This window comes from Amia ocellicauda, chromosome 22, assembly GCF_036373705.1.
Source record: "Amia ocellicauda isolate fAmiCal2 chromosome 22, fAmiCal2.hap1, whole genome shotgun sequence".
Taxonomy (NCBI): domain Eukaryota; kingdom Metazoa; phylum Chordata; class Actinopteri; order Amiiformes; family Amiidae; genus Amia; species Amia ocellicauda.
In genome coordinates this window covers 7,535,924-7,561,360 of record NC_089871.1, presented here as the reverse complement: position 1 = coordinate 7,561,360, position 25,437 = coordinate 7,535,924, and the positions used below count along the sequence as shown (strand labels likewise).

Genomic DNA, 25,437 nt, shown 5'->3' with positions numbered 1-25,437 from the left:
TATGGGACTGGACACATGACAGATCAGGCTGCTGCTCACTAATGTAGATGCCTAAAAGCAGCTTATACTCAGACTCCAGAAATATGCTCTGCTGGCAGAATTAGGGACATCCCACTATACTAGGGTTCCCAGGATCCTGCTGTCTACTCAACCTGATAAAAGTAGTATCCCAGAACCTTGGGGGTCTCTGTAGTTTCTGTAGAAGCACCATTCTGTCCGTAGTTTATCTTTTCATAGTTTTTCTGTTGTTGTTGCTGTTGATTTATTTGAACATCCCTTCTTTTTCTTGTGTTTCTTAGCTTACCCCTACAACACTCACACCAGCAAAGGAGAGGAGAGGACGACAGATGCACAGCCTCCAAAATGCCCAGCTTGCTTCTGTTCACGCTGCAGTTCCTCCACAGAAACAGACGAGCCCGGGCACAAAATGCCAGCCAAGGAAATCCTGGCCGATTTAAGCCCAGCTAACCCTAGTGTCTCTGGGCCAACTGTGGGCCTTCAAGGTGGGGATTGGTGGACTAGGTCTTCTTAAAATCTGAGACCCAAGCTCAGCTGATGCAAAGCTCACCGACAAAAATCACTGTACTGAGAAACATGCCTGAAAAGTTTGAATATTTTTAGTTTATTCGAGTTTATCCGTGAAGGGTTTCACAAATCTCATTTGGCTGATTGCACGGACTCAAGGGATGCAACCCTGCAAAATGGTTTCACTTATTTACAGGACTGAAAAAGGAATGTTTACTTGATATTAGGCACAAGCTACTTCAAATATCACCTCCACCCCCTCTCCGAAAATAAAACATTAGTAACGTCAGTTTAACACAGACGATTTCAATGCAAAACAGTAGCAGGATATCAAAACATACGCCGAGCTTATTGCAAGCCAACAGACATTGAAGACACTGTTCCGAGGTTGTAAAATGTCAGCTGCAGATTTGCACAATTAAATGAGAACAGCGAAGACACTCAATAAACAACTGACTAGAGGAGAGAAAAATAATTAACAAGTTTTGTCAGTGTACTTATTCCACTGCAATGCATTGACAACTCATTGTCTAAATCCCCATCGTTAGGAATAGTTGACACTTCGGCTGGTTTTAAGCGGGAGGGCTTTCGTTAGATTCGTTGACAGGTCAGAGCTCCTGGGATGGACACACTGAACTCTGACCAGCAGTGCGGAAACCCCGGCCTTGCTTGGGTCCCAGTTTATCCACCACCATTATCAAAACCTAACCTGAATCTGAAGAGACTTGCTTTCCCAAGCTTATATCGTAAATTATGCGCCCGGTTTGATTGGCAAGCTTCTTCCTGAGAAGCTGCTAATTAAGCACCGTTTCTCGTCTGCCTTTTGTGTTTTATTCCCTGTATTCCCGGGCTCCTAATAGGCGAGACGTCATTACAAATAACAACAAGAGCTGAGAACTTAATGCCACTTGATAGCTGTGGAACAAGCCTGCGTGCATGAAAGGGACATCAGTCCATAAAATGGCCAAGAAAATGAGTCTGCAGAGCAATCAATCTGCTAATGATCTCCACGGCCCCCTTCCTCGGTGAATGCTAGCTGGCTTTGATTGAATATAAATAAAGGTTCAGTCACATCATTTGTTCTCTCGTTGTTGTGGTGTTGTTTTATTCTAGTGGATACAACAGCTAAACAATTACACTGTATACCAATCCTTGAGTTAATCAGAAAACATATGATGGGTATTTGTCAATGTCGATTGAATGGTGGGCAGAACAAATCCCTTCAGCACCAGAAGGCGAAATGAAAATGCATCCGTACAGATATGCGAGGGCTCGAATTCACTCATCTCCTCGATTTATTGTACTGTAAGAGAACAGGATTTCGATACTGCCTACCAAGTCGGCCTGGGTTAGTTATATTTCCGCTAGTGGGACGCGTGCTATGATTAGAAATTATACAAATAAGAAAGGAGTTTCTGTTTCCCGAAGACTACGGTAACACTTAACAGTTATTTTGTTTTACCACACACCACAAGTAAAAGGTGTCCCTTCTGTGTGAGAGGTGCAGCTTGCCTCCCTGTTGTAATGGCAGTGCTGTTGTGCGATATGCAATCTGAGTACAGTCACAAGGAATAAAAGATCCTATTTATTATCACCCAGTGCCGCACTACAGATAGCTATGATGGAAAAAAATAAACCACTTTACCTAGCCTTATGAACAAACTCATATATTCTTAGTTTTATGAACACATTTTCTACCATTTATACAATATTTATGAGCGGCAGTTAAAATATATAAATATTAAAGCTGTTAAAATGACGGTACAGTATATTGTTTTTATTATTAATTCCACACACAGAATGCATTCATGTAAATTCATCACAGCCCGCGATCCTAGTTTCCAGGCAGAAAGCATTCAGAAGCTCAAAGCCCTGATTTCGCTGTTGGCAGGGCTAAGTGTCTAGTTCAGTCACAATTTACAAATGATTATTTTTCTAATTAATCATTCATTGGAAACACAAATAATAACAGGGCTGCGTGTCGACAGCCTCGCTGCGAACACAAGGCCGACTCAATCCATCACATCTGTCAGATCTACTCCAGAAACAATTGGAAAAACAACACATCATTAAACGTTACAGCTACTTATTTTTCTATCATTCGGTGAGTAACCTACTACAGAGAAAAAAAAATGAATTACAATTCTCTGCTCCAGGTTATAATTTAACAGGATTTCATACGCCAGGCATTGATTTTCTATATCCTTAATGAAACCTTATTTGAAAATAAAATAATGAAAACAGCCAACGCCATGCATTTATTTCATTTACAGGCTAAGCCCGAAATCTCCTATTAGTGCTTATTATCTTGCCTTGTATCAACAAATGAATAAAGAACGCCGCGGTGACACAACCAAGACTCTCAAGGCACATCAAATGCGCATAATGAATTTCAAACCGAGCTCCTCGGCGAACAACTGTCTAACAATGGCAGGGACCACGCTTGACTGCAAAGTGCACACTGGTCAATGCATGTTGAGTGTGTGTGAAATCAACAGGATACAGTGAACAAGATGCCCTAGCTATTAATTTGGTTAACTTATATTTGTAAATTCACACAGAGTGTCATCACAATTTAGAAAAACTCCCCAGCAATGCTGTTGATGCGACAATTTGGGAACATTCAAAAATAGACTGGATAGGATCCTTGGATCACTTAGTTATTAATGGACACGATGGGGCGAATGGCCTCCTCTCGATTGTAAATTTCTTATGTTTCTTATATGAGACACTGCTAATACTGTTAGATGTACATTTAAGTAAAAAAAAAAAACATCCATTTTGATGGAATTTGTTAGGCCAGGATTCTTCCAAATAATTCTTATGGGGATTAAGTTCCAACATTATTAGCCTTTCCTAAAAGGTTTGATATTATAGGCCTGTTTATTATTTTATGCAAGATAAGCGATATGCTCAGTGTTATCTACACAATAGTATAGTTTTTGCATCCTGCCATGCATTGGAGTTTCCTATTTTAATCCCATACATGACATACATAATATAAAATACATCATCTTTGCAGTCAGATCACTTCAGAGTTTCGTAATTAAGCCTTTCTCTGCCCCTAGGACACATATTGACATTCTCGTTTGTTTTAATTTTATTCAAATATAGTGTCGGCCACAGGGCTTCCTTCACTCTTCAAAGCTGCCTTCCAGGTTAGGTTGCAGTCTAAGAACAGTCGAAGTACATGAATACAGAGATTACAGATGCATCACATTCTGTGAAAGCTCAAAGACGTTGTGCATGATTTTGAAGAGGACGTGTAATTACCTTTGTACTGTCCGTGATCCACAAAGAAAAGGAAAATCAACAGAACAGTTTACTTTCTTCATAAGTGAATCAACTGAGCATTCTCGTTTCAGATGTATTCAAGTTAGGTGTGCGCACTGAACATGAACAAATGCAAAACTGTGTCAGAATAATGCACACAAATATAATGGGCGCTGTACACTGGGGCATTTTGTAAGCAACAATTTGAGACAAGCGTGGTAGAAACCCGTGCCATTCACAGTGACATTTAATAAATTAATAGTAAAAGATTTGTACTCCTTAAAGACAGACACATTGTATGTATCTAATGGTTTGAAGCTTATGTGAGGATTAGTTTATAAAAAGGAACAAAGACAACTCAGAATTTGAAATCCTGGGACTGAATGGGTATAATTGTTAATGAGAGCGAGCAGATGAGAAGAATAGAGCAATAGTTTTATGCCATTTTTAAAACAGGGGGATCTGGCAAAGCAATGTTTTTGAAGTGTGACACAGCGGAATACGAAATATGCAGAGGGGAACTAGACACCAGTGCTGCGCAAATGGCCATATACAACAATGTCTCGACTTTCTACTTTTCTAAATTTAGTTTTTAGAAAGAATTGCTTTTATAAAACCAGCCTCCAAAACTAAAGTCTTTCTCTGTATGATAATCAAGTGTTTTCATACTTGCTGAAAGCTAATAGAAACTGCAATAACGAATTAAGACAACAAAACTACAAAACGTTAAACTGCGAGTCATGCATGGCAACCTTTTGTGCATGATAATATACAGAGATATAATTGTAAGATAGTTTCACAAGCTACAAGCCACTATAGAGTATTATTAAGTTTGTTGGGATGCAATCTTATACATCTATTATAACAATAGATGCAATAAAATAAAATAATAAATATACCTTTAATTGCAGTTTGGATTCAACCACACACTCCTTTGGGAAAGACATTTAACCTCAAAGGTTGAGAAGTTGGCTGGATACAACTGCAAATATTGAGCTTGTTTTATCCTAAATGTCGTATAAACAATGCAAAATATTTATAATGCTGGTAGTGTAGGGATCTGTGTCTGGCAGACTGAAGGAAAACTAACTAGTTCCAACACTGGCTCCTCAGATTATTTTTTATAGATCTCTCTGCCAACCCCAGATGCATTTCACTTGCAAAGCGGTTCTTAAACACGAGAGATGAAAGACTCTGAAAATGAGAAGAAACACATTCAACATTTCTCGCTGTCAACTGGAGTCTTGGAAGATTTGACATTCACAATGTCAACTATAAAACATACAGCATGCAAAGGAAGGTTCTTCTCTTGAACGCGATTAAGTCCCCTTTTATACTTACATCCGGCGTTTTTCCGTGGAATAGTTTCCTGTCAACTTTCTGCAAACACAACTTACGCTGGAGTTCTCTCTCGCAAATTGGCGAAGGAAGTCCTGTTGCGTGGGCCATGTTTATTTTATTTTTTCCGTTTGCTAACTCTTTGACAGTTGGCCTGAAAAAGTGTGCAGTCAACATTTATCGGTACGAGACGTTGATCTCCTATTCCAGGTTCAAAATACTTGAGACAGGTCTATATTCCTGGAAACTGTCTCTGAGCTTTCACAGTAATTGTGTGGTACTTGAATAAAGCTCCTGGTTTTGCTATGGTCCATTTCTCCAAATAAGAAAGTTTGGATATCGAAGTCAATAGAAAATGTACTAAATAATATCAAAAGGGGGTAAAATAAAGCTGATGTTTTATTAAAAAATGAATGGTGTGGATTGTAGGCTACTTGAAGTGTATCATTAAAACCCACGCCGTACTACCTACAGTTAAGTGAGTTCTAATTTCATTGTACAATTTTAAAGTAATTATAACTTGGATGGACACTAGTTTTAATCTGATTAAAAGGGAGATACAAAGTCTGGCTGAGGCAAATAATGACATTTAATTAACTGTGTTTGCGCCATTGTTGCAGGGGAGGAATTAAGAATACACGAAAGCAAGGTCGTTTGTGTTCTCCTTCCGTCCAATTTTCTCTGAGCCGCAAATTAGATTTATATAATGTATGTGGCTTGTTTTAATGTTGGCGTGTGCATTTTTTTAAACCCAGAATCGTCTTTTAGTTGTAAACTAGTAAATTCTCGTTGAGCTGATCCACCACAGAGTAATGCCAACAGAAAGACCGAAGCGTGCCAGTGCCCACTCTAATTAATGCACTGAGAACCCCGGCTGCTGGGGAGAAAGTAAATCCAAGCTCACAGGCCATTTAAAGGAGCATGCCGATGTATAAAGCAGTATTCGGCCCTCCATGCCATGACAAGGTGTTAAGTAATTTTTCTTTTCATGGTTTTACAGCCTGACAGGTTTTTAACATTATAAATCCGGCGGGAAAAACTGCGGCCAAAATGTTTCTCTGGCACAAGACAGGAAGGGACAGACATCCTTCTTTGGAAGTGAGGGAGGTGGCCTTTATAACTTTACGATTTTAAAAACCTGTGCACATGTGAAATACAGAAAGGAAAATGACTTAAACATTTACAGAAACGCACGTTGTGTGCTTTTTTAAATGTTGTGCATGACTGAGCGGGAAACAAGGTTCAGGAAAAGCAAAAAGACAAAGCTTCTGTTTTTGTAACATGTCTGTATCTTTAACATTGTGCACATCTGTACGCATTTTACATTGTATGATTATTTTTAGTCCAGTGCACCAACTTCAAAGATGTCATCTTACATTTAGTTCAGCAGAGGCGTGTCCTTGAGACTGCCTAAACCCTGCAATATGCAAATAATTGTTTTCATCCCAGACAACAGAGAGCAAGTAAGAGTCTTTCCCGACACACATTGTCAGGCACAAATAATTCAGCAGAAACACACACTTGGGGGGTTTTGCACAGGTTTCACTCGTACACTCAAGTAGGATTTTCAAATGGTGTTTAATCCAGAAAACAAATTACACAAACATGATGGCAAACGCCTTCAGACGCAAGCTGGTCATTAATCAGGAGATTTTGGAGAGACTGTTTACTGGAGAGGACCAAATCAGGAGAATAAATTGCAGGTTATATCTTAAGCAGGCGGCCACAAGCGAGTGAATCTGTGACATAATTGTGTGCTTCCAAACATGGGAACAGTTCATAAAGTGGGAAATCAAAAAGTGTTTAACCAAACTGAAGGAATAATTTGTAATTAGCTCTGCCTTGTTTTTAAATACATAACCCTCAGTTTCTAAATTACTGTTTGGTATCAGTCTGAACCCTCTTGACAAACAAGTTTTTTACTTGTACATTACTGTAACTGATCAATCTTCCTATTAAAATTAATGTTCATTCTTCGTACAGATAAATGTTTACGGTGCATGCAATCTAACCATATCCAAACAGGATATCATCTTTCCGCACCGCGCACAGTATTACAAAAGCATCGCTGCATGACCATCTGAAGGTGTATAGACATTCAGCAGCCCCCCAAGAGCCATCGGAGAAAGACGGCGAGGAGAGAGGGCAGATACGCTGGCTTTTTCATTTGCAATCCCGATTCCAGGACGTGACACACAACCACTCCCATAAAAACATTAGGGTTGTGGATCATCTGCAGAGGCGTCCCATGCTCCTAGATGTAAGTTAATTCTTTTAAAAGCACCGACATCACATGTCTGGTTATCCCACAGACCAGACCACGGAGATGTTTCTGGTCACTGCATGGGCAACACGAAGCTCGGCTAAATAAGTAATCAACTATAATTTTAAATTCTGGAGTTCAGACACTAGTTCAGCCGTGTTTCGTATGAAATAATAGCAACAAAAAGCGCTTTTAGGGTAGAAATGATTAAGTTAGACACATAAAAAGACATACATTTGTCAGCATTTCAAGACTAATGGAAGATCTCCCCAGATACCAAAGGGTTTATCTTTTTAATGTAACAAGAAATCCATGTAGACCCCTGCCTTGTCAGAAGAGTGTCTCTCATCAATACTGTAATAAAGCTAATGAGAGAAGATTAATTTCCACTCCATGTTAAGGCACACAAAGAGAAAGAGCAGCTTTTTTTTATCTGCAGTTTTTCCTTATACCTTCCGTTCCCCCTCCTCTCTTCACTACAGTACTGTATATGTGCTACCGGACCAGGTTCCCGCTGTGGAGAAGGATTAGACAGAGGAGTAATATTATGCGTGATGCTCTGTCCGCACTGATGCAATCACTGCTCCATTTCACACGATTCCTTGTGGGAGAGAGGGAGCCGTTTCTGAGCCGGATCCCTCTATGGCAACTGTCTGCTTTAGTGATGCTAAAGTCCTTCTGGGAGCACAGTGAGGTGTTTGACAGCAAAGCACTGTTGACAATCTAGTTTTCCCCTCATATTGCCAGGGTAAGACTTGTGTGTTGAGTATTTACCATGGCTAGGAGACTGCAAGAGCAGTAGGAACCAAAGCCAATAAACATGTTCACACTTGGTCTCCAAAGCCTCACCAAAAACCCGATGACCGCAGAATATTGTCCGTCAAAAAACAGTAAAACTAATTGCACCTCACCCAAAAACAGCAAATCGGTATGGTAGTGCCAAGTGAAGAGGCCCACTAATGGGGTTTTGTGTGCTAGTAAACGAGGAAAAATCTTGTATTTTGTGATAAAAGAATTAAACACAGATATATCAGTACCAGATGAATGGTCACAGATTAAAGAGGTCTTCCAGAAACTGTAATCAAGTGTATTGATGGTAGAAACGATAAGAGAGATCTAGAAAACTAGATTGTGCAAAATCTCCAACTGCTAAACGCCTTGAATCTTCTTGATTGGCATTTCAATTCCTAGAGAAGCACTGCAACATCGCGCTATATTGAACACAACATACGATTTCCCACCTAGACATGCAATAGACATTCAATGAGGAGAATCGTGTCCAATAAATAACAAGGAATAAATTAATTGACTCTCATAAGGTAGCATAGTTCAGGGAATAAACCCTTTAGTAGATGAAAATATCACAGTGGGATTTCTACACAAATAAATCAACAATCAAGTTTTATAGGAAGGATGATTGACTAACGGCAAAAATATATTTAAAAAAGAATCACCAAAGTGGTTAAGGAACCTGGTATAAACAGAAGTTAGATAAGCAGCTCATAATAAAGGGACTGACACCAGCAATTTAAGAAACACTGGTAGAATATGTAAAAATAAATAAATAAATAAATGAATGAATAAATAAATAAATAAATAAAACTGAAAATAAATATGAAATAAATAAATAAATGGAAAATGGAAAAAGCCCAACATTTTCTTCATGAAATTTAATATACTCCTCATGAAAAGCTAGGTGAATGCATTTCACAATATTGGAGCAGGAGAAAAGAAAATCAATACAGCATGTCACAAGTAACTGTTTATATTCACAGATTGCTTTACCGCGTGGAGAGCTTGAAGAGGCCTTCAGTGGATACTTGTGTGACAAATCATCAAAACGAATCAAAAGAAAGAGAAATACGAATCCGTTAATGGAAGGTGTAGCATTTATTGCCGACAAAACATTTTGTCTAACTGAATACAAAACAGTAAAAATAGAATATTAAAACAAACAAATTTTCACGTAAATCTCCTAGATACAAATGTGAGAAGACACTAATGCAACAGGGATTTAAACGGTATGAGTTATAATCTCTCCTTATGGTAACAAAATGGCCGTATAAGGCTTTAGTTCTGTGGTCTCTACATGCTTTCGTCTATCGAACATATATCAAAACTAAACTCATTATTCTCAAACTTTCCCCCTAAACATAGACATCTGTGTTGTGAGAGCTGGGATTTTACTCCGCTTTGAGTTTAAAAGTGAGTTTCTACAGCCTAGAAGTATCTAAAAAGAGGCTTATTCAAATTTCCTTAACCACCATGTAATGTAATGTATCTTTTAGAATTGCTGTCTTAATATGACCCAATCGATTGAAAGCCAGTCATGAGAGACTTGGTATTTACAAATGCCACAGAGATGCTGGCCAACCTCATTGGTTGAATTACAACATACACGTATTCATCTTGCGCGGTTACCCTATCTTGGACATACCCGGCTCATTTTCAGCTTGTAGTCTGCAAACAATATGCCGGCGGCTTGCTTGCACAGCAGTTTATCTTTTCTAGTCTTATTCAGCTTCCTGTTTTGGCCAGCATTTAAACCCCCTCCGACTCAGGTAGGAAAATAAATGACAGACTTCGAAAACCATCTGAGCTAAAATTGATTCTGCCTTAAGGAGAACATACGATGAAAAAGAGTCTAATAAAGGATTATTATAGTAATTACAGTAACTACTACTATTATTATTATTATTACAGAAATAAAAAAGACATTCAGTCACTAATGAAGCAATAAATTGGGCAAACAAGAATAAATGAGCCCATATCTAGGCTTTTTTGGCATCGAGAACTTGTGAACAATTTAATGGAAGAAGATCTAGCAGACAGTGGGGGGGGGGGGCACATTGGTTTTAGGCCGTGTCAGTGAGACACAGCCATTCAGATCCCCTCAACACAGCCCCCACATCCCTCATTTCGCTAAGCAATGCCCATTTATCGGACGCTCCTGAGGATTAATTTAAAGATATAATCTCGGCTGCTGCAAAAAAGACCTCCGCCGGTCTGCCGTGCTCTCAACGGTTCACCTGTTAGAGGTGTCGGGATTTAAGGAAGAAGCATCTACAGCATCTGGCGCGCTAAAATATTCAATTACAAGAGCGTACACGCTTCCCTGTGCCTCCAGCGTATCTTTCCTGTCAACAATGCAGTTGTATACACAGGGGATTAGACAAACAGTTCTCTAAATGTAAAATGAAATAACAGCAGCTATTGTGAAAGTACACTATTACATCATGATAGCGGCACACTGTGTGATAACGCTGTTACAATGCCCTCCAGGCCTCCCCCACTTACACACGCAGACATCAAGCCATTAACAATGAAAACAAAATTCATCTGAACACCTTATCCTGCTGGAATTGTGAAGGACATGCTTTTCACGTCGAAGAGGATCTTATTTCAGTATAAAAACCAATCCGCAGTCATGATCAAACTTTTTTTTGAGTGGCAATCCTGTTGATTAAAGCTGCGACTGAAGCTTTAAGATTGCTGTGTTGACCTTGGAAGTGTTTGACACTGAACGTGGAGTTGGTCTTCATTTACTTTCCAAGAAGGCTCTCAAAGAAAGAGTCCTCAAAAAGTCACGAGGTGATGTTATCTTTTTTATTCGGTGCAGATAAAAGATGTATGTCAGTAATACAGCTTGTCATATTATCTCCCTTCTGTCGAGTGTAATTCACGCATTGTACAGCCGGAGCTGACCTTTCCTGATAAACAAAAATAATGTATTGGGACGCTTGGGCTGTTTGCGGTGAAACAAAAGATCTGTAAACATCTCTTTAGGTGATTCGCAAAGCCAACTTCTGTATATTAAAACACCCAAAAGAGGTTTTATTAATAATGCCACAAGACATCATGCCAGTGGTAACCTTCAAATAATTAATACTGGAAGTCCATAAGTGAAGATAATCCTTTCAATTGCAAAATGCACCTTCAGTCATCCTGCTTCAAATGCTTAGAATGCAGTCACTGTATATGAATGCATTCCCTTGCTAATACGCTAACTATAATAAATGCTTTCAGTATATAAATATTTTTTTAAATATATAAAATACCTGCCAGCCAAGGACACAGCAGAAAGTAAAGCGATCAAAAAGCTTAACTCCCTGCCATGCAAAGAGAGTAAAAATGACACAGCCCAACAGTGCTGCACGTGAACTTATTGCTCATACTAAGATTTTGCAGAATTGGCCAGCAGCAGCCAATGGGAAGGAAAACTATTTCAGATAGCGGCCTGGCATTCACCAAGGTGTCCGTCAAATCTTTCTCCTGGGTAGGTCTGAAACTGAGAACCTCAAATCAAGAAAGTTAAACTCCGCACACAGCCGTCTGCCTGCGGGCATGTGCCATATGTTGTGACAAGCAACAAAGTGGCTTAAGACCAAAATAGAAACAAATAGAAAACAAATGTCAAACCTCAGACCAGACACATGTGTGTGTGTGTATGTGTGTGAGCCTGCGAGTGAGAGTGTGTGTGTGTGTGTGTGAGTGAGTGCGTGTGAATTATGCATTACTATAGAACAAAGTATCCCAATGAGTTTTCAATACTAGGAAATCGATCCTCCTTTACAACTCTGAACTGTAACAGAGAAATTCCCTTTCCGATGCACAAATAAAAATAAAGTTAAATAAAATAAAAAATGAAATTAATAAAAAATCAAGCACCCAACATGACACTACACAACACAGTACTGTAACACAATGCGTCTCATCACTTCAATTAAGTTACTTGAAAACATCTTGCACGGCAATCTCATCCCATTAGAAACAATGCACGTTCATTAAGCTTTAACCAAGGCACTTACTAGGCTTTCAAAATGTACCTAATACATTATTTACACACCATGAGTACAGCAGTTAGAAAGGGCATGTAAGACGAAATATAAACAGCCCTGATCTGCAATTAAAAAAAACACACACAAAACAAATACAGTATGAAAAGTAAATAAAATAACATTATGCATCTCTCTCCCAGGACTAGTTGGAAGTGTGTAATCTAAAGCATTTCCACCACTTGCAAGCTGAGCACGTCTGTTATGAAACAAGCAGTTGCAAAACAGAAGCAGTCAACTAGATTTGTTCATTTTAATATTTATTTTCTAAACCATTTGGGATCTACTTCACATTCTGGAGCACCTGAAAGATACTGGTTGGACATTGGTCTTTTCATCAGCTTAGCCATTTGACTAGAAACACAAGCTAATCTGATTTGAATAGGTGTCTGTAAAAGTCTCTCTTACCACTGCAATGTATGTAATGAAAAAATAAATGTAAGGGTGGGATAGGGCTACGAAACACGGACTATAATACGCATGAAAAACAGACCCCAGGAGTGAAACTAATTAGTGATTATGATTTTTCTGAGCATCCACTACTTTGTAACCTCCATTCTTCAGGTACAGCACTGTCAAGCATTTCTGGACACTCGATAAAAATACAAGGTTACAGAATTATTCTAGAGCATCACACAATCAATATATTCACACAAATCACACTTGTAGACCTCACTATATTAAGATAAAATCTCTGTGTATGTTTTGTTTCTCTCAGATGCCCTCATCTTGAGATAGTCAATCTCTTCAATGATTTTTCTTACTGTCTTCAGCAAAACAAGACACGTCTACCTAGAGCTATATTGTAACAGCACAGCAATCAATTCCTTGTATTAAGTCACCTGAAAAGTTCAACCACATTTCACTGTATGCAGTAAAAATGACATACACACACAAACAACCTAGTCGGATAATCTGTCGGTCACAAAATTGTATTAAACTGACATTGAGGTGAAAATTGTCCTTTTTAAAACACTGTAGCATTTTATTGTCTAGTAAGCATCAATGTTTTCATAGCATACTACAGCTATTAAACAAAACCATATCCATAATAAAAATAAACACGGATATAATTTCACAGACGTGCCCAAAATATAAATCTGGAGGAAGACGCTTGCGTGTTCTAGCTGGAATGTAAACTCATGCACAGTGATTGTTCAGATTCATTCATGTCCTCACTGTTTACTCATTTATAGAAACACTGCGCAGCACTGTGACCTTGTTACCTAATTCAGTTCTACTACTGATCACATTACTGCCTGACTGCTGTGCCAGGGCCTGACCTGTACTTGAATCAAGCACACGGCTTAATGTGCCCGAATTACTCTTTCATCAGCTGTTTACCCCATGTTGATAGAACAGGAAATCGGAACATTTGTTTATCGCCTGTGGCAACGAAAAAGCCTCAGAGAAACCAGCCAGCTAAATATCCAATACAATATGGGATCCGTGTGTGTGTTAAGCATTATAAATATTAATGCAATCTGCAACTAGGACAACTATCAGTCTGAAACCAGCTAGGATGTGTTACCTTATCTCAATGAAACCAATTTAAACTGTTCATCTCATTTGAGTGCAATGGTTGCTGATGGGATAAGAATGATAGAAAGTTGCATGCATAAAACAACAACAGGAAAATGTTTATTGCACGTAATGCACGACCAGAAATGCACTGGCAGTGCAAAGAAAAACACATTCTCGTGTTGTTGTATCTAGAATACGATTCAAACTGACACCGAAACATCTGCACCCATCCTATCCGTTTTTGGACGAGCCATCCCACTTATTACTGCTTAAACACAGCCATACGCTCTGCTTTCTTGCTTGTAATTACTCCCAAAGAAATTGAAATCCGACAAAACGAAGCCAGACACTCCAGCAGCTTCAAAAGAACATTTGACCTTGGATGCCTGCTTAATCCTTCATCATAAAATAACAAGATAAACCACATTTCATACAGACTTTTGTTCTCCACTATAGAGTTGAAGAAGCTGACTCGATTCACAGCACGCTCCACAGTGACTGCAGATAGCAGGAGAAATATACACACTGACACAGCTGTTAACCAATTGACATTCTTCTATTATAAATTATATTATAAATCTTTATACATGTACCTCATCACACCATTACAATAAAATCAAAAGTACAATGAAACTGCAGTAGTAATTTGAACATCTGTCTGTGTTACAGACTCATTTCAATTCATGTTCCAGTGTTGGAATGCTGCAGCCGAGACAGTTAAAATAAAAATGAAGTTCTTCTGTATTCGTACTCGTTGTTTATTTCATAAGCTTGATATCAACTTTTTTTCCAGTCATAAAACCAGAAGCTAACAAGTGTGCACCTCATCTCTGCACAGGTCTTTAAATTGATTAATAATGGGTTGAGTTTAGTTTAAGGAAATATGCTTAAGCTATCACGGAGTCTAGCATGGACACTCGACTAAAATGGGCATTGTTTAATACATGATTCCTACTGTTTATGCAGCCTACTAGCTCTGAGGAAGTCAAGATGTCGTTTCCACCAGCACAACCTGGTTTTGCTGGGTAGCTGTTGTTACTGGAACAATTCAAATCTGAACCTCATCCCAATCCTGACCTAAACCCTCTCTGTAATGTTGTTTCAGGAATAACAGGCAAAATCCAGTGATACATTTCCACATTACACAAAGGCAGACCGCTGTGCTGCTGCTTGGAAGAACTTGTTATTGTACAAGTGTACATCTGTTTAATCAGCATTAAAGCTGAGCCACAGGCATCCCCAGAGAATGCTCCTTAGTGTTTTCAAAACACTGCATCCTCAGACTCAACAGATGCTCAAAACGAAGGCTACGAAAATCCCAGTTTGTGTTGTGGCACTGTGGTGTTAGACCATTGAAACACGAAGCACCAGTTCCACCTTGATCGATCAATCGAGAGCACACTGTGGTGCAACAGATCACCGTCTTCACCGAGGTGTTTAGATGCAGCACGAGGTCACCTCAGACTCCGATTTACCCAATTAAGTGTAAGGTCTCTTTATGTAGGAAACCCACAAGGATCATGTTACGTTAGAATGATTTGGAGAGACAATGTTGTCTTTTCTTTGCGTGTTCAGCAATATATATATTCATGAAAACTATGACTGGCAGCAAAATACTGAAGCGATCTTGAAATGTTGCGTGATCTCGGCGCAACCCATTTACACTGTTCGTCTCATTCGAGTGCACCGTCAGACCATGTGACAGAGGGACACATCTGCATTTCATGTATGTACTTTTTTAACCATTCATTAGAAGTAACAATTGTGAGGAGGAACATACTTGGTGTACTTGGAGTGATCATTTACATTTTGCATGCATGTGAACCATTTGTTCCCCTCTAGACATTCCCAGATGAATGTCAGCATCCACATTCTTAAACAAGCCACCTTCGTAAGGCTTTTATTTTACACATTACTGTTTTGTCTGCAGTCAAAGCTAAAGATTTTTTTTTTTAAATCCACAAAGAGGAGGCAAGACCCTCCATCACCTATGAAAGAGCAGAGTTATGTTCTGTTACATAACATCCCACACTCTGAAGCCAGGCGAGGAAGACCCAGAGAAACATGTATGCAGCCATCGCCCCAGCACCGAGCACCACACGAGGAGGAATGCTGTTGATATTCGAGATGGAGCCGCAGTCCCAGCATCACCGGGAGCACAATTCCCCACCTGCCAGCTCTGAGGCCTGGCGCGGCTGACACTTCCTCCGGAGGCCTGGACTCTAATCCCCTCGCTGCATCCCGCTCTGTGCCTTTTGCACGTCCATATGTTTTCTAAAACCCCCCTTTCTGTCGGCGGGCTACAGGAGGGCCTCCGTGAAGATGGAGATAGTACGACAAAACACATCATCGTCAGGGCAATTATGTGCCACAGTAACCACTTCACCACGGGCCGTATTTCAGGGAAGCCATTTCCAAATCATCCTTGGCAAACATTTGTCTTTCCCCGGTCGGCAGACCCTGAGAGAGACAGATTGGAGTAATGGGGGAAAAAAGGCTGGGGCCCACAAGATATGGGACCTATAAAATGTTTTATTATGAACCTACTTAGGCATAGCAATTATATTTAAATAAAACTGTAATTTGCCTCTGTGCTAACACAGTGCTTGAGTTCAGCACTATATCTTTTTACAGAAGAACCCTGCGTTAATGACCGTCTGGGAGACTTAAGTTTTACAAGACCATCAATCGGGTGTTACTCTCTGGTCGCCACTGCTGAATTAATGCAAGCTTTGGTTTGAGAAATAAAATTCTACATAAAAACACAACCCCTTGCTTAATTGTTTTCCAATACACACGATATGTTCTGAAGAATCGAGGGACCTTTACATGTTTTTCCTTTTATAAACTGCATCTGCAGCTGTACCTTTTTTCCCATGAACATAACACAGTGTAGAGAAAAAAAAGGTCAGGAGGAATAGCATTTTCTTTTGAGGTGGAGAGAAACAGCATTAAAGCCGACCGAGTGATCTCAGGAGCGGCACCTTTCAAAGGATGTGAGGCGAGCTACAGAAACGCCGCCGTTTCGAATCTCCTAAAAGACGTTCGTAAAAAGACAATTCACATTTGAAACATGCTGTGCTTTGTTTCCAATTTGCCAGCTGCAACACAGCTTTCGAAAGCACGTTAAGTGTTTCCAGGCTGAACATAATGAATACTGATAATGGTATTAATATAAAAATGGGCCCTGACTGAAGACCACTTTGACCCTCCCTCAGTCATGTAAACTATGTCTGTCATAGGTCTACGTGCTGGGGTGTCCATGTCTGAGCTGGGGGTTGTTTTGGGTAACATACTACATGCCTCTCACAATTTTTACGCTTCCACATGCACACACTGAGAAGCACATCTTTACACCGTTTAATTGCAGGAAACGGGCAAAAGATAACACGTGTGCGAGGATATCTGTGGAGGGTGTGAAGGTATAATGATGGCAGGGGGGGTTTAAAAGTGCTTTTCAATGATCTGCAGGAACTCACAGCTGCACTTCATGCATCATAATGAGCAATTTACAGTACATTCAAAAGAGCGGCAAATAGTAAATTCTCTTTTTTTTTGGCACGCTTAGGTTTTTTTAATTTCCATGCATTTCCTTTTAATTGCATTAGACATCCGCAGTATCAACAATGCAGGGTATTACAATACCGGGATGCCATTGACAGAGGTGTGGATCTCACTAAAGTGTTTAGCAGACTGACATCTTATTTATACCGCACAGAAAGAAAAGAGAAGATTAGTCTTTCATCTCTGCCCGTGCAGGAGTTCGGTGTCACACGGCACGGGAACGGCTGCTTCCACAACATCTAAAATAGCACAGAAATGATAATGATGAAGAAGACAGGAATGACAGAAAGTTGATGGCTGACATTTATTTAAAGCACACAGAGATATTGCAGACTTATAACAAACAGAAAACAAACCATTGAAACCCATCCTTTTAGCCACCACAAATTATTTTACAATTTCATCATAAAAGTCCCCATCACAGCACACAGCATTGCGTTAAAAAACTCATTTTTTGGGTGTGTTATGACCAAACACATACTGTGCATTACCCTACATACTCCATCACGTTAAGGCTATTAAGTACAAATTAAAATATTGAAACCATTTAGGTCAACTGTGGCTGTTATATTAAACCCCTATGCTTTTCCCTTTTAAGTACAGCGATTAAAGGTGCCATTCGCATTCAGTCCAGCCACTCCAGCGCGGCATTAACATAGATATTGTTTAATAAAGCTGCAGGAAACTTATTCAAATCCCAATACTGGATTATCATTTTATGTCATTAAATACCTACAGCTGTGACAGAACGTCAAATTTAATGTGTCACTCATCAAACCACGACTGTATACCAGATTAATGTATATAATACATCATTCTGTGACAGATGGAAAGGCAACTAAATTCAAATCTTCGGGTGCTGTCAGAGAACAAATAAAAAAAAAATAATAATAAAAAAAAAAAATAATAATAATAATAATAATAATAATAATTGCTGGCCAAAAAAGGGAATTTGTCATACATTTATTTGCATATTTGGCAGACAGCCCCAGTAAACACTTATCTTGCGCAGAAAAAGTGTCATGTTAAGACTTTAAATGCAGTCACTTAAATCATAATTGAGCCGTTCGTTACTGTGACCTGATTTCTTTTTATTGACAGCAACTTTGTGGTTTAAAACAAGGTAACACAATCGATAGCTTCTGTTTCACAATTTCCTTCAATTTATTATTTAATCAATCTCTCCCCCACCTTCAAACAGACAGCTCCAACTGCTGCGCCTGCAAAACCCAAATAAGATAATTAGACGACCACACAAGGGTCAGCGTGTGCGACAATGCTGTTCAAAGGAGGTGAGAATCCAATACTAACACAGACACACAAAAACAAAACCGAAAGCCTTGACATAAAAACCGTCTCAGACAAATATGCATCTGAGCATAAACCGTCCTTTGATGAGTAAATAGTTATACAGGACTTCCTTTCAGTGGGGTGGGGGGGGGGTCCTTATGTCTGAATCTTGAGCCAACAGAGAACACAGCCATATGAAGAATTTAAACAGTTCACTGTGGTTGTGCATTTTTTAAGGCAAGTTATTTATCCAGAAGGCAAGCAAAAAAGCATTTGAATAGCTCAAGTGCTGTACAGGTTCTACAGAGGATGAACAAATATAAATGTTGTTTATTTCAGGATATTATGTGAAAAATGAGCCACTGGAACCAACCAAATTAGTTCAAGGTGTCTTTTTTTTTTTTTTTTTTTTTTTTTACAGTATCACACAAAAGCTACTGTACAAGAAACCGGTCATAGTTGAGACATTATTTTAGACTTTGAATGGAGTGCATGGCAGGTAGGTTCCCCGAGGGGGTGGGAGGCAGGGGTTGAATTAGAAGAATGAAGAAAGAAAAGAAATGCTCCTCATGTTCCTAAATTGATTTGGATGGAATACATTGGTTTCGGCTAAATGAGGTTTGAGATCATAATGAAAGAGCTACCAAACACTCTTCGGGGAATTACAGTTAAGACGTTAGATTGCTGGTAAGTAATGTGTTTTTAAAATCTTGACAGTCTTTGCATTAAGTAATATCGAGCCGAGAAGCACAGATCGTCCCGCCTGTTATTTACTGCAGTACTCGGGGATCGGGGGTTAGAACAAGAGCTCAATGGTTTCGTAATTTTGTAGAGCGATATAATTCACCGCTGCCCGAGTCAAAATATCAGCACTTAATGAACTCCCCACTTGCGATAGTTCGCTTGCAAAGACTGCTGCTCTGGAAGTGGAACATTTTGATTTCAAAGCACTGAACGGGAACACCTTTGAATTCAGTAATGACTCGCGAATTGACAAGAAATTCCTCTCTCAAATTGAAACCATCCAGGGTCTGAAAAACATCACTCTGCGGCACACGAGCGGTGTCACAAAGAGCAGACGGGAGGAATCTGGAGGCATAAACGAGTCAATTTCATCGCGCCCGACGACAGCAGCTAAAGTATTCGGAGAGCCACACAGGCCTTTGTTGTCGGGGAGAAAGAAGAGGAAGAAAAATAGATTTACCAAGCAAGAACTTACTGAATGAACAGCTGTACCCATTTTAAAGCCCTCTCGTCCAAGAAATTAGCAAAATCTCTATCAGATTTGCAGAATAAAGGCTAAAATCATGTTGCCAAGCCATTACCATGAAGCCTATGTATCCGATTCGCTTAGGGTGGGACGCGATATTTGCTTGAAGCCTGTGGACAAACCCTTGGATTGCTAAGGCGGACAATGACGTTCAAGTCACATAATACACTTGCAACTTCTTTCATGATGGGAACAGGTTTTAATAACACTAACAGGTTAAAAAAAAGAGAGACAGTGGCATTTTGAGGTCACTGCGGCTTCAACCAAAACAAAGTGCATACAAAATAATAAAAAATACACAAATTATGATGTGCATCCTATGGTTATTGTTTAGGCCCCAGTAAGATATAATGTGAGTCTTTCTGAGAGCCACGCTAGCTCCCAAAGGTCAAAGGAAATCTGGACAGTGACCATATCGACGCATTAGTGCTCAAGCTGCACCCAGTTTATGAATGACCTGAATATCGAATCCTAGACCACTAGTCTGTATTGATGGTAGCAGATCAATACAGTAAAGTACCCTTCATCAAGTGATTGGCGTTGAACCACTAATAAACTCAGAGGCGTATTTTATGCAGTTGTTACTCCTCCATTTAGGTCAGACCTGATTACTGCAAAGTCTAAAATCTTTGTTAAGGGTTAAAAAAGGCATTAAAGGTGTCAGGGTTCCAGGATGTACAACAACTGCCAACGTTGTGTCCAAACATTCGCCGTCCAACAGCGGTTTATAAAACATCACTGTAATGAGAAATTGTTCATGTTCCCAGAGTAGGAAAGTTGTCATTGAATGATTCTCAACACTGCCAACACTGTGTCAATAGCTTTATGACCGTAATGAATTAAACCAATGTCAGAGCCAATATAGACCATGCACACAGTTTGTGAACAATAATGTAAAAAAAATAATGATTTTTGTATTATTTTTTAAAATCTGCCGTCATTAAAACCAGAGCCATAAAAGTATATGAGCATCACTCTTAATGACTCTAAACGTTCCTAGGGACATAAAGGCTACAGCACATATAGTATACAATTTTGATAAAGGCCATAAAACAACAGACAAGTTTAATAAAGCTGATGAGCAGCAATTCGCACTTCTGCTAGAGCTGGTTCGGCTTTCTTGGCATGTAATTGACGGCTGGAACAAGATTTGTGAGTAGAGTTGATCAGTTCATTGCTATTAAAACACCCTTTCAAACAGCATGGCTCAAATGAAACCCAGCAAAATTACAACACTTACTTGACTTGAAGGCGCGATACTATTCTTGGCAACGAGGTTAAGAAACTTACAGGGACTAGGCAAGGGAGGCCATGTGTGGAATTCCAGTTGGTTTGCGCCGTGTCCCACAAGGGCAATACTGAAGATTGCAGTCGGCTTTTTGGAACCGTTTTTCAATTAAGATGTGGCACAGAAGGGTTCCAGAGGAGAACGAAAGGAAAGTGCAGCAGTGATTCGTTTAATTAAAAAGTAAGAGGTTGATCAATTAAAAATGGGTCACACCATTCCATCACAACCTCAGCAATAACCATAATCACAATAATAAGAATAACCGCCGGGTTCTCTTACCTCTAAATCTTCAAATGTGACGAAGCTGGCTATTGAAAATCCATCAATGATGTCTTCCTCCCCGGAGGTCGACTCTTTCCTTTTCCTCCGCGGAGGCCTGGGCCGGGACGAGGAAGGGTTCCTACTCTGCTCCCTCTCCGACTCCGAGGAGGAGCGCAGGACGTCGCCCCGCACATGGTTGTTCCTTAATCCCTTGGACCTCCTCTCGCGGTCCCGCTCTGACCTTGACCTCCTCTTTTTCCGGAGCCCACAAGACCGCGGTCCATCCATCGCCCAGGGACAGGACCTCACAGACACGATCCCAGCGGGCTTCAGCTCTGTCAGGTGTTCAAGATGTTACAATTCCAACAGAATCACAGAAAAAGGTGTTTCTTCCCAGGCTGGCCAATGGGGTAATGAGTGACTGCTGCTAACCCTCCAGCGAAAAAGCACTCATTGATAAAGAACCACGGGATTTTAAATCAATTCAGGATCCTGGGGAACTTCTGAACGATGCAGAACGCACGTCGGAAGCCATGTGTCGCTTTCCACACAAAATCCAGGCAATCCACTGAGTGTAACACACCAGCGTAAAAAACAATCAAGATCCAATCGAGAAAAGACAGCTCCAGCAGACACAAGTATTTATTCGCCACGAAATGATCCCGTCACTGGAAATTTTCCACCCAGTCGTATTCACGGTAAAGATGCATTGCAGCCGTCCACAGAATCCACACCCCCTAAGTGCAGACAGCTCCCTCCTAGGATTCAAAGAAATAGAAAAAAGCACACGTTGGGAACATGTTCTCCAGTTAACTACTGAAGAATACATTACAATCCTCCTGCTTTTTTTTTTTTCTTTCTTTCTTTGCTGACAGAATGTTGTACAAAGGTAATTATAATTTTTAATAATGCAAGATAAATTAATGTTTCATTACAACTATCTTAAATTCCACTTCTAACTTTATTATCCTTTTCACAATGCATAATCATTAGCCCCTCAGCAGTGTTCATTACATTTCCAGTCACTTGTTATTGGCGTTCTCCAGTTTTTCCACTTAAACCAAGTATTGTTACCTTTCTCTGCAAATTTTGGACTAGGTTTCCATCATGGCTCAACACTAACCCGACTCTACAGTTTACACCCTTTACTGCATTGTCCTAGTTAATTCCCTGTAAACGCAAAACTAACCTAGAGAGATTTTTCAAAACCCAGTCTGCTTTAACTGAAAAGCCATTTCCTTTTTTATGGAATCGAGACACAGCAATTTTGTCTAAACCCTCGACAACTACTGCTCTCCAGTACAGCTTATTAAACCCATAACCTATACACTGTAGATTTGAAAAGAACATCTCAAATGCACATTCAATAAATCTTAAATAATTTACACCAAACCTATCCATCCAAACTCCTATGTTAACCAATATTTCAGCTTTTTCATTTCTGTGGTACCTTGAAGTTCAATTCACAAAAACTGATCTCTGAATTTGCCTTGATATCTTTACATTTTATTTAGAAAAATCTTTTATCATCTCCTTTCAAAGTAGCTGCTTCATAAACACTATACAGAACACCCCATAATGTCACAGACGTGTCAACAGTGTGTTCATTAGTGCATGTTCATAAACTGCACACTTTACACAATATTCAAAGCCATCTTTCCTGAAAAAATATGTATAATACTTCTATCTACACTAAACCTTGTAAGCAGTCTCCATATCCAGGTGTGAAAACAAACACATTATATATCCAATTATCCAACTTTAAAATGCTATTCCTGATACAATGATTTGTCTAAATTTCTTCTTTAAAGCAGATCAACCCATGTTGTTTTCATATAAATGAACTTGATGTGCCATCTCTAAATGTTGTGGGTTCTATTTACACTTTTTACTGTCATTTCTGTTTTCCATATCATCCATATCATCAGCTTGCATGTGCCAATATGTCATCTTCATGAGTATTCCCCACTATTGTCCTGTAAAGTAAACGGTCCATATCTTCCCAGGACCCTCGGCATTACATTCTCCCACCATATTGGCATTTCGTTTTCTCTTCTTTCCCATACTGGAATCCAACAGAGATCACTGCAAAACTGGGAATCAATTAATATCCCCCCAAGGGCGCTCCAGTTGGTTCTAAGGCATTAAGTGAAATCGGAGAGCATTTCAAGCAAAGCAACTTTCCCCCCAATTCTGTGCAGGTATGACTCCATCCAAAAAGCTCTTGAAAAACAGCAGATCTTCCTCTACATGGCATTTCAATGGTTTCTAATGCAGGCATCTTCTTCCACTTGCACCAGTCGGAGTGTCTAGCTTGTTTTTTCATGCACTCCTTCCCAGACCTCGATTGCTCAATATTTAAATTGGAATTTAAATTAAATTAAATGACATGTATACAAAATCACTATCCCACACCTTTACCCTGCCACTGCCACTATAGTCAATACATATTTCCTGCCGTCGCTTGCATCCCTGCAGGTGAAGTAACCTGTCGGAGCACAACTGTTTAACTATGACAGCTCCGGCACGACGCTGACACAGACGTGCACTCGGGTCAGTGACATCTGATCCGATCTCTGAATTTCAGTTCTTATAGATGCAGTTTCAAGTGCACCAATGCATTTGCCAACTCGCATCTTTGTAGCCCGTTTTTCTTCTCCTCACGTTACACTGCCCATGATTGATAGAGGGATGCATGTCCCCAGAGGAGAGCGCATCTCCGCCGGCACTGCCCGGTGCTCAGCGCGCAGGGGGGCACACCTGTCCAGGCGCGTCCCTCAAACTTTGCGCGATGCCCGCCGCCGTGCCAGCCCGAGCCGCCGCCAATTAAAAGTACACGTTTATTTTTCCACTAGCAAAATACCGCAATTCAGCACTATTGCATGTACTTGCGGACTGGGCAATTATGCCGTTGACATGCATGTTATCTATCCCTCGCTTGAGCCCCGGTTCTGCTGCCCCTCAAGCCCTAATGCAACATCCCGCTTCCCCGGGATGCCCTTTTTTCCCTGACACCTATCCCTTTAACCTGATGCCCCTCTCCGTGCCTGCCTCCCTAATGTCACCCGAGCAAAATCACTCCAACAATGTGTGCTCCCTCTCCCCTTCTTCCTCCCCCTCTTGCTCTCCTCCTCTCCCTCTCTCTCTCCCTCTCTCCAGTCCTTTTTGTCCGCCTCTCTGTCAGTAAATCTCACGCACCGTGGCCAGTCCAGCCCACCGCCGCCACTGGCACTGCCTCCTATTCCAGCTCCGCTTTATTTCCACCAGCAGCACACAAAGCGGGGCTTTTTCCTCTCAACGCGCCGTGCAAAACGGACAAATGCAAACCCGTGCAAGTGGGGAGGAATCCCGGGCCAGTCGGAGACATTCGGGAAGAAGTGGTTTGTGGAGAAAGAAAAAGAAAAAAAAAATGCAACCAACAAATAAATCCTGCCAGGAAGCTGAGGCGCTCTTCTCTCCCAGTCCCTGCTTCCCAATCCCGGAGTGAAGAGCCGGCGCATTGATACGCCAGTGCCGCAGTGCCGCTTCACAGGGGATGCGCTTCCTCGGCGCAAATAGTGCTGCCTGGACAAACTGCTGTGTGTAGCTTGAGTAGAGCAACAGTGAGGCTCAGTTAAACCGTGCATTACTCCTATATTTTTTGCATTTGAGTTATTTATGCGTAGAAAAACGGGGGCTGCATAGATTACATTTTTTATAAAAGTGCCCCTTGTGAAAAAGTAGTGTAGTAAAAGTACACTTGTGTCAAAACAGCTCAAAATTTGTTTACTAATAGCATATTCTTTTTGAGCTATTTTGAACCAATATACTTTTAGTATACTACTATTTAACAAGGGATACCTTTTTAGGATAATTTAGCTTGCTTACTAAGTATTTCAGCACTGTGTGTGGGGTTGCATCCCCATCTGTTGCCATCTTTCTCCAGCCAGCATGTAACACCTTGCCCACTTCTCTCAGTGACAGCAAGGAATTCATACACGGGCACATTACTAGTGACAGCAGACTC

The 25,437-nt window shown here is 40.2% G+C and overlaps 1 protein-coding gene across 3 annotated transcripts in view; it reads right to left on the bottom strand.

Moving 5' to 3' along the window:
• auts2a (activator of transcription and developmental regulator AUTS2 a) overlaps positions 1-24,892 on the bottom strand; it is a 295,612-nt gene extending 270,720 nt beyond the window's left edge. For all 3 annotated transcript variants that reach the window (XM_066695147.1, XM_066695149.1, XM_066695148.1), the window contains exons 1-2: positions 24,630-24,892; positions 21,450-22,189 (exon numbers count right to left, since the gene is read on the bottom strand). In XM_066695147.1, coding sequence (XP_066551244.1) covers positions 21,450-21,719 — 270 coding nt within the window. In that variant the 5' untranslated portion in view covers positions 21,720-22,189; positions 24,630-24,892. The remainder of the gene's footprint in view (positions 1-21,449; positions 22,190-24,629) is intronic.
• Between the last annotated feature and the right edge of the window lie 545 nt (positions 24,893-25,437).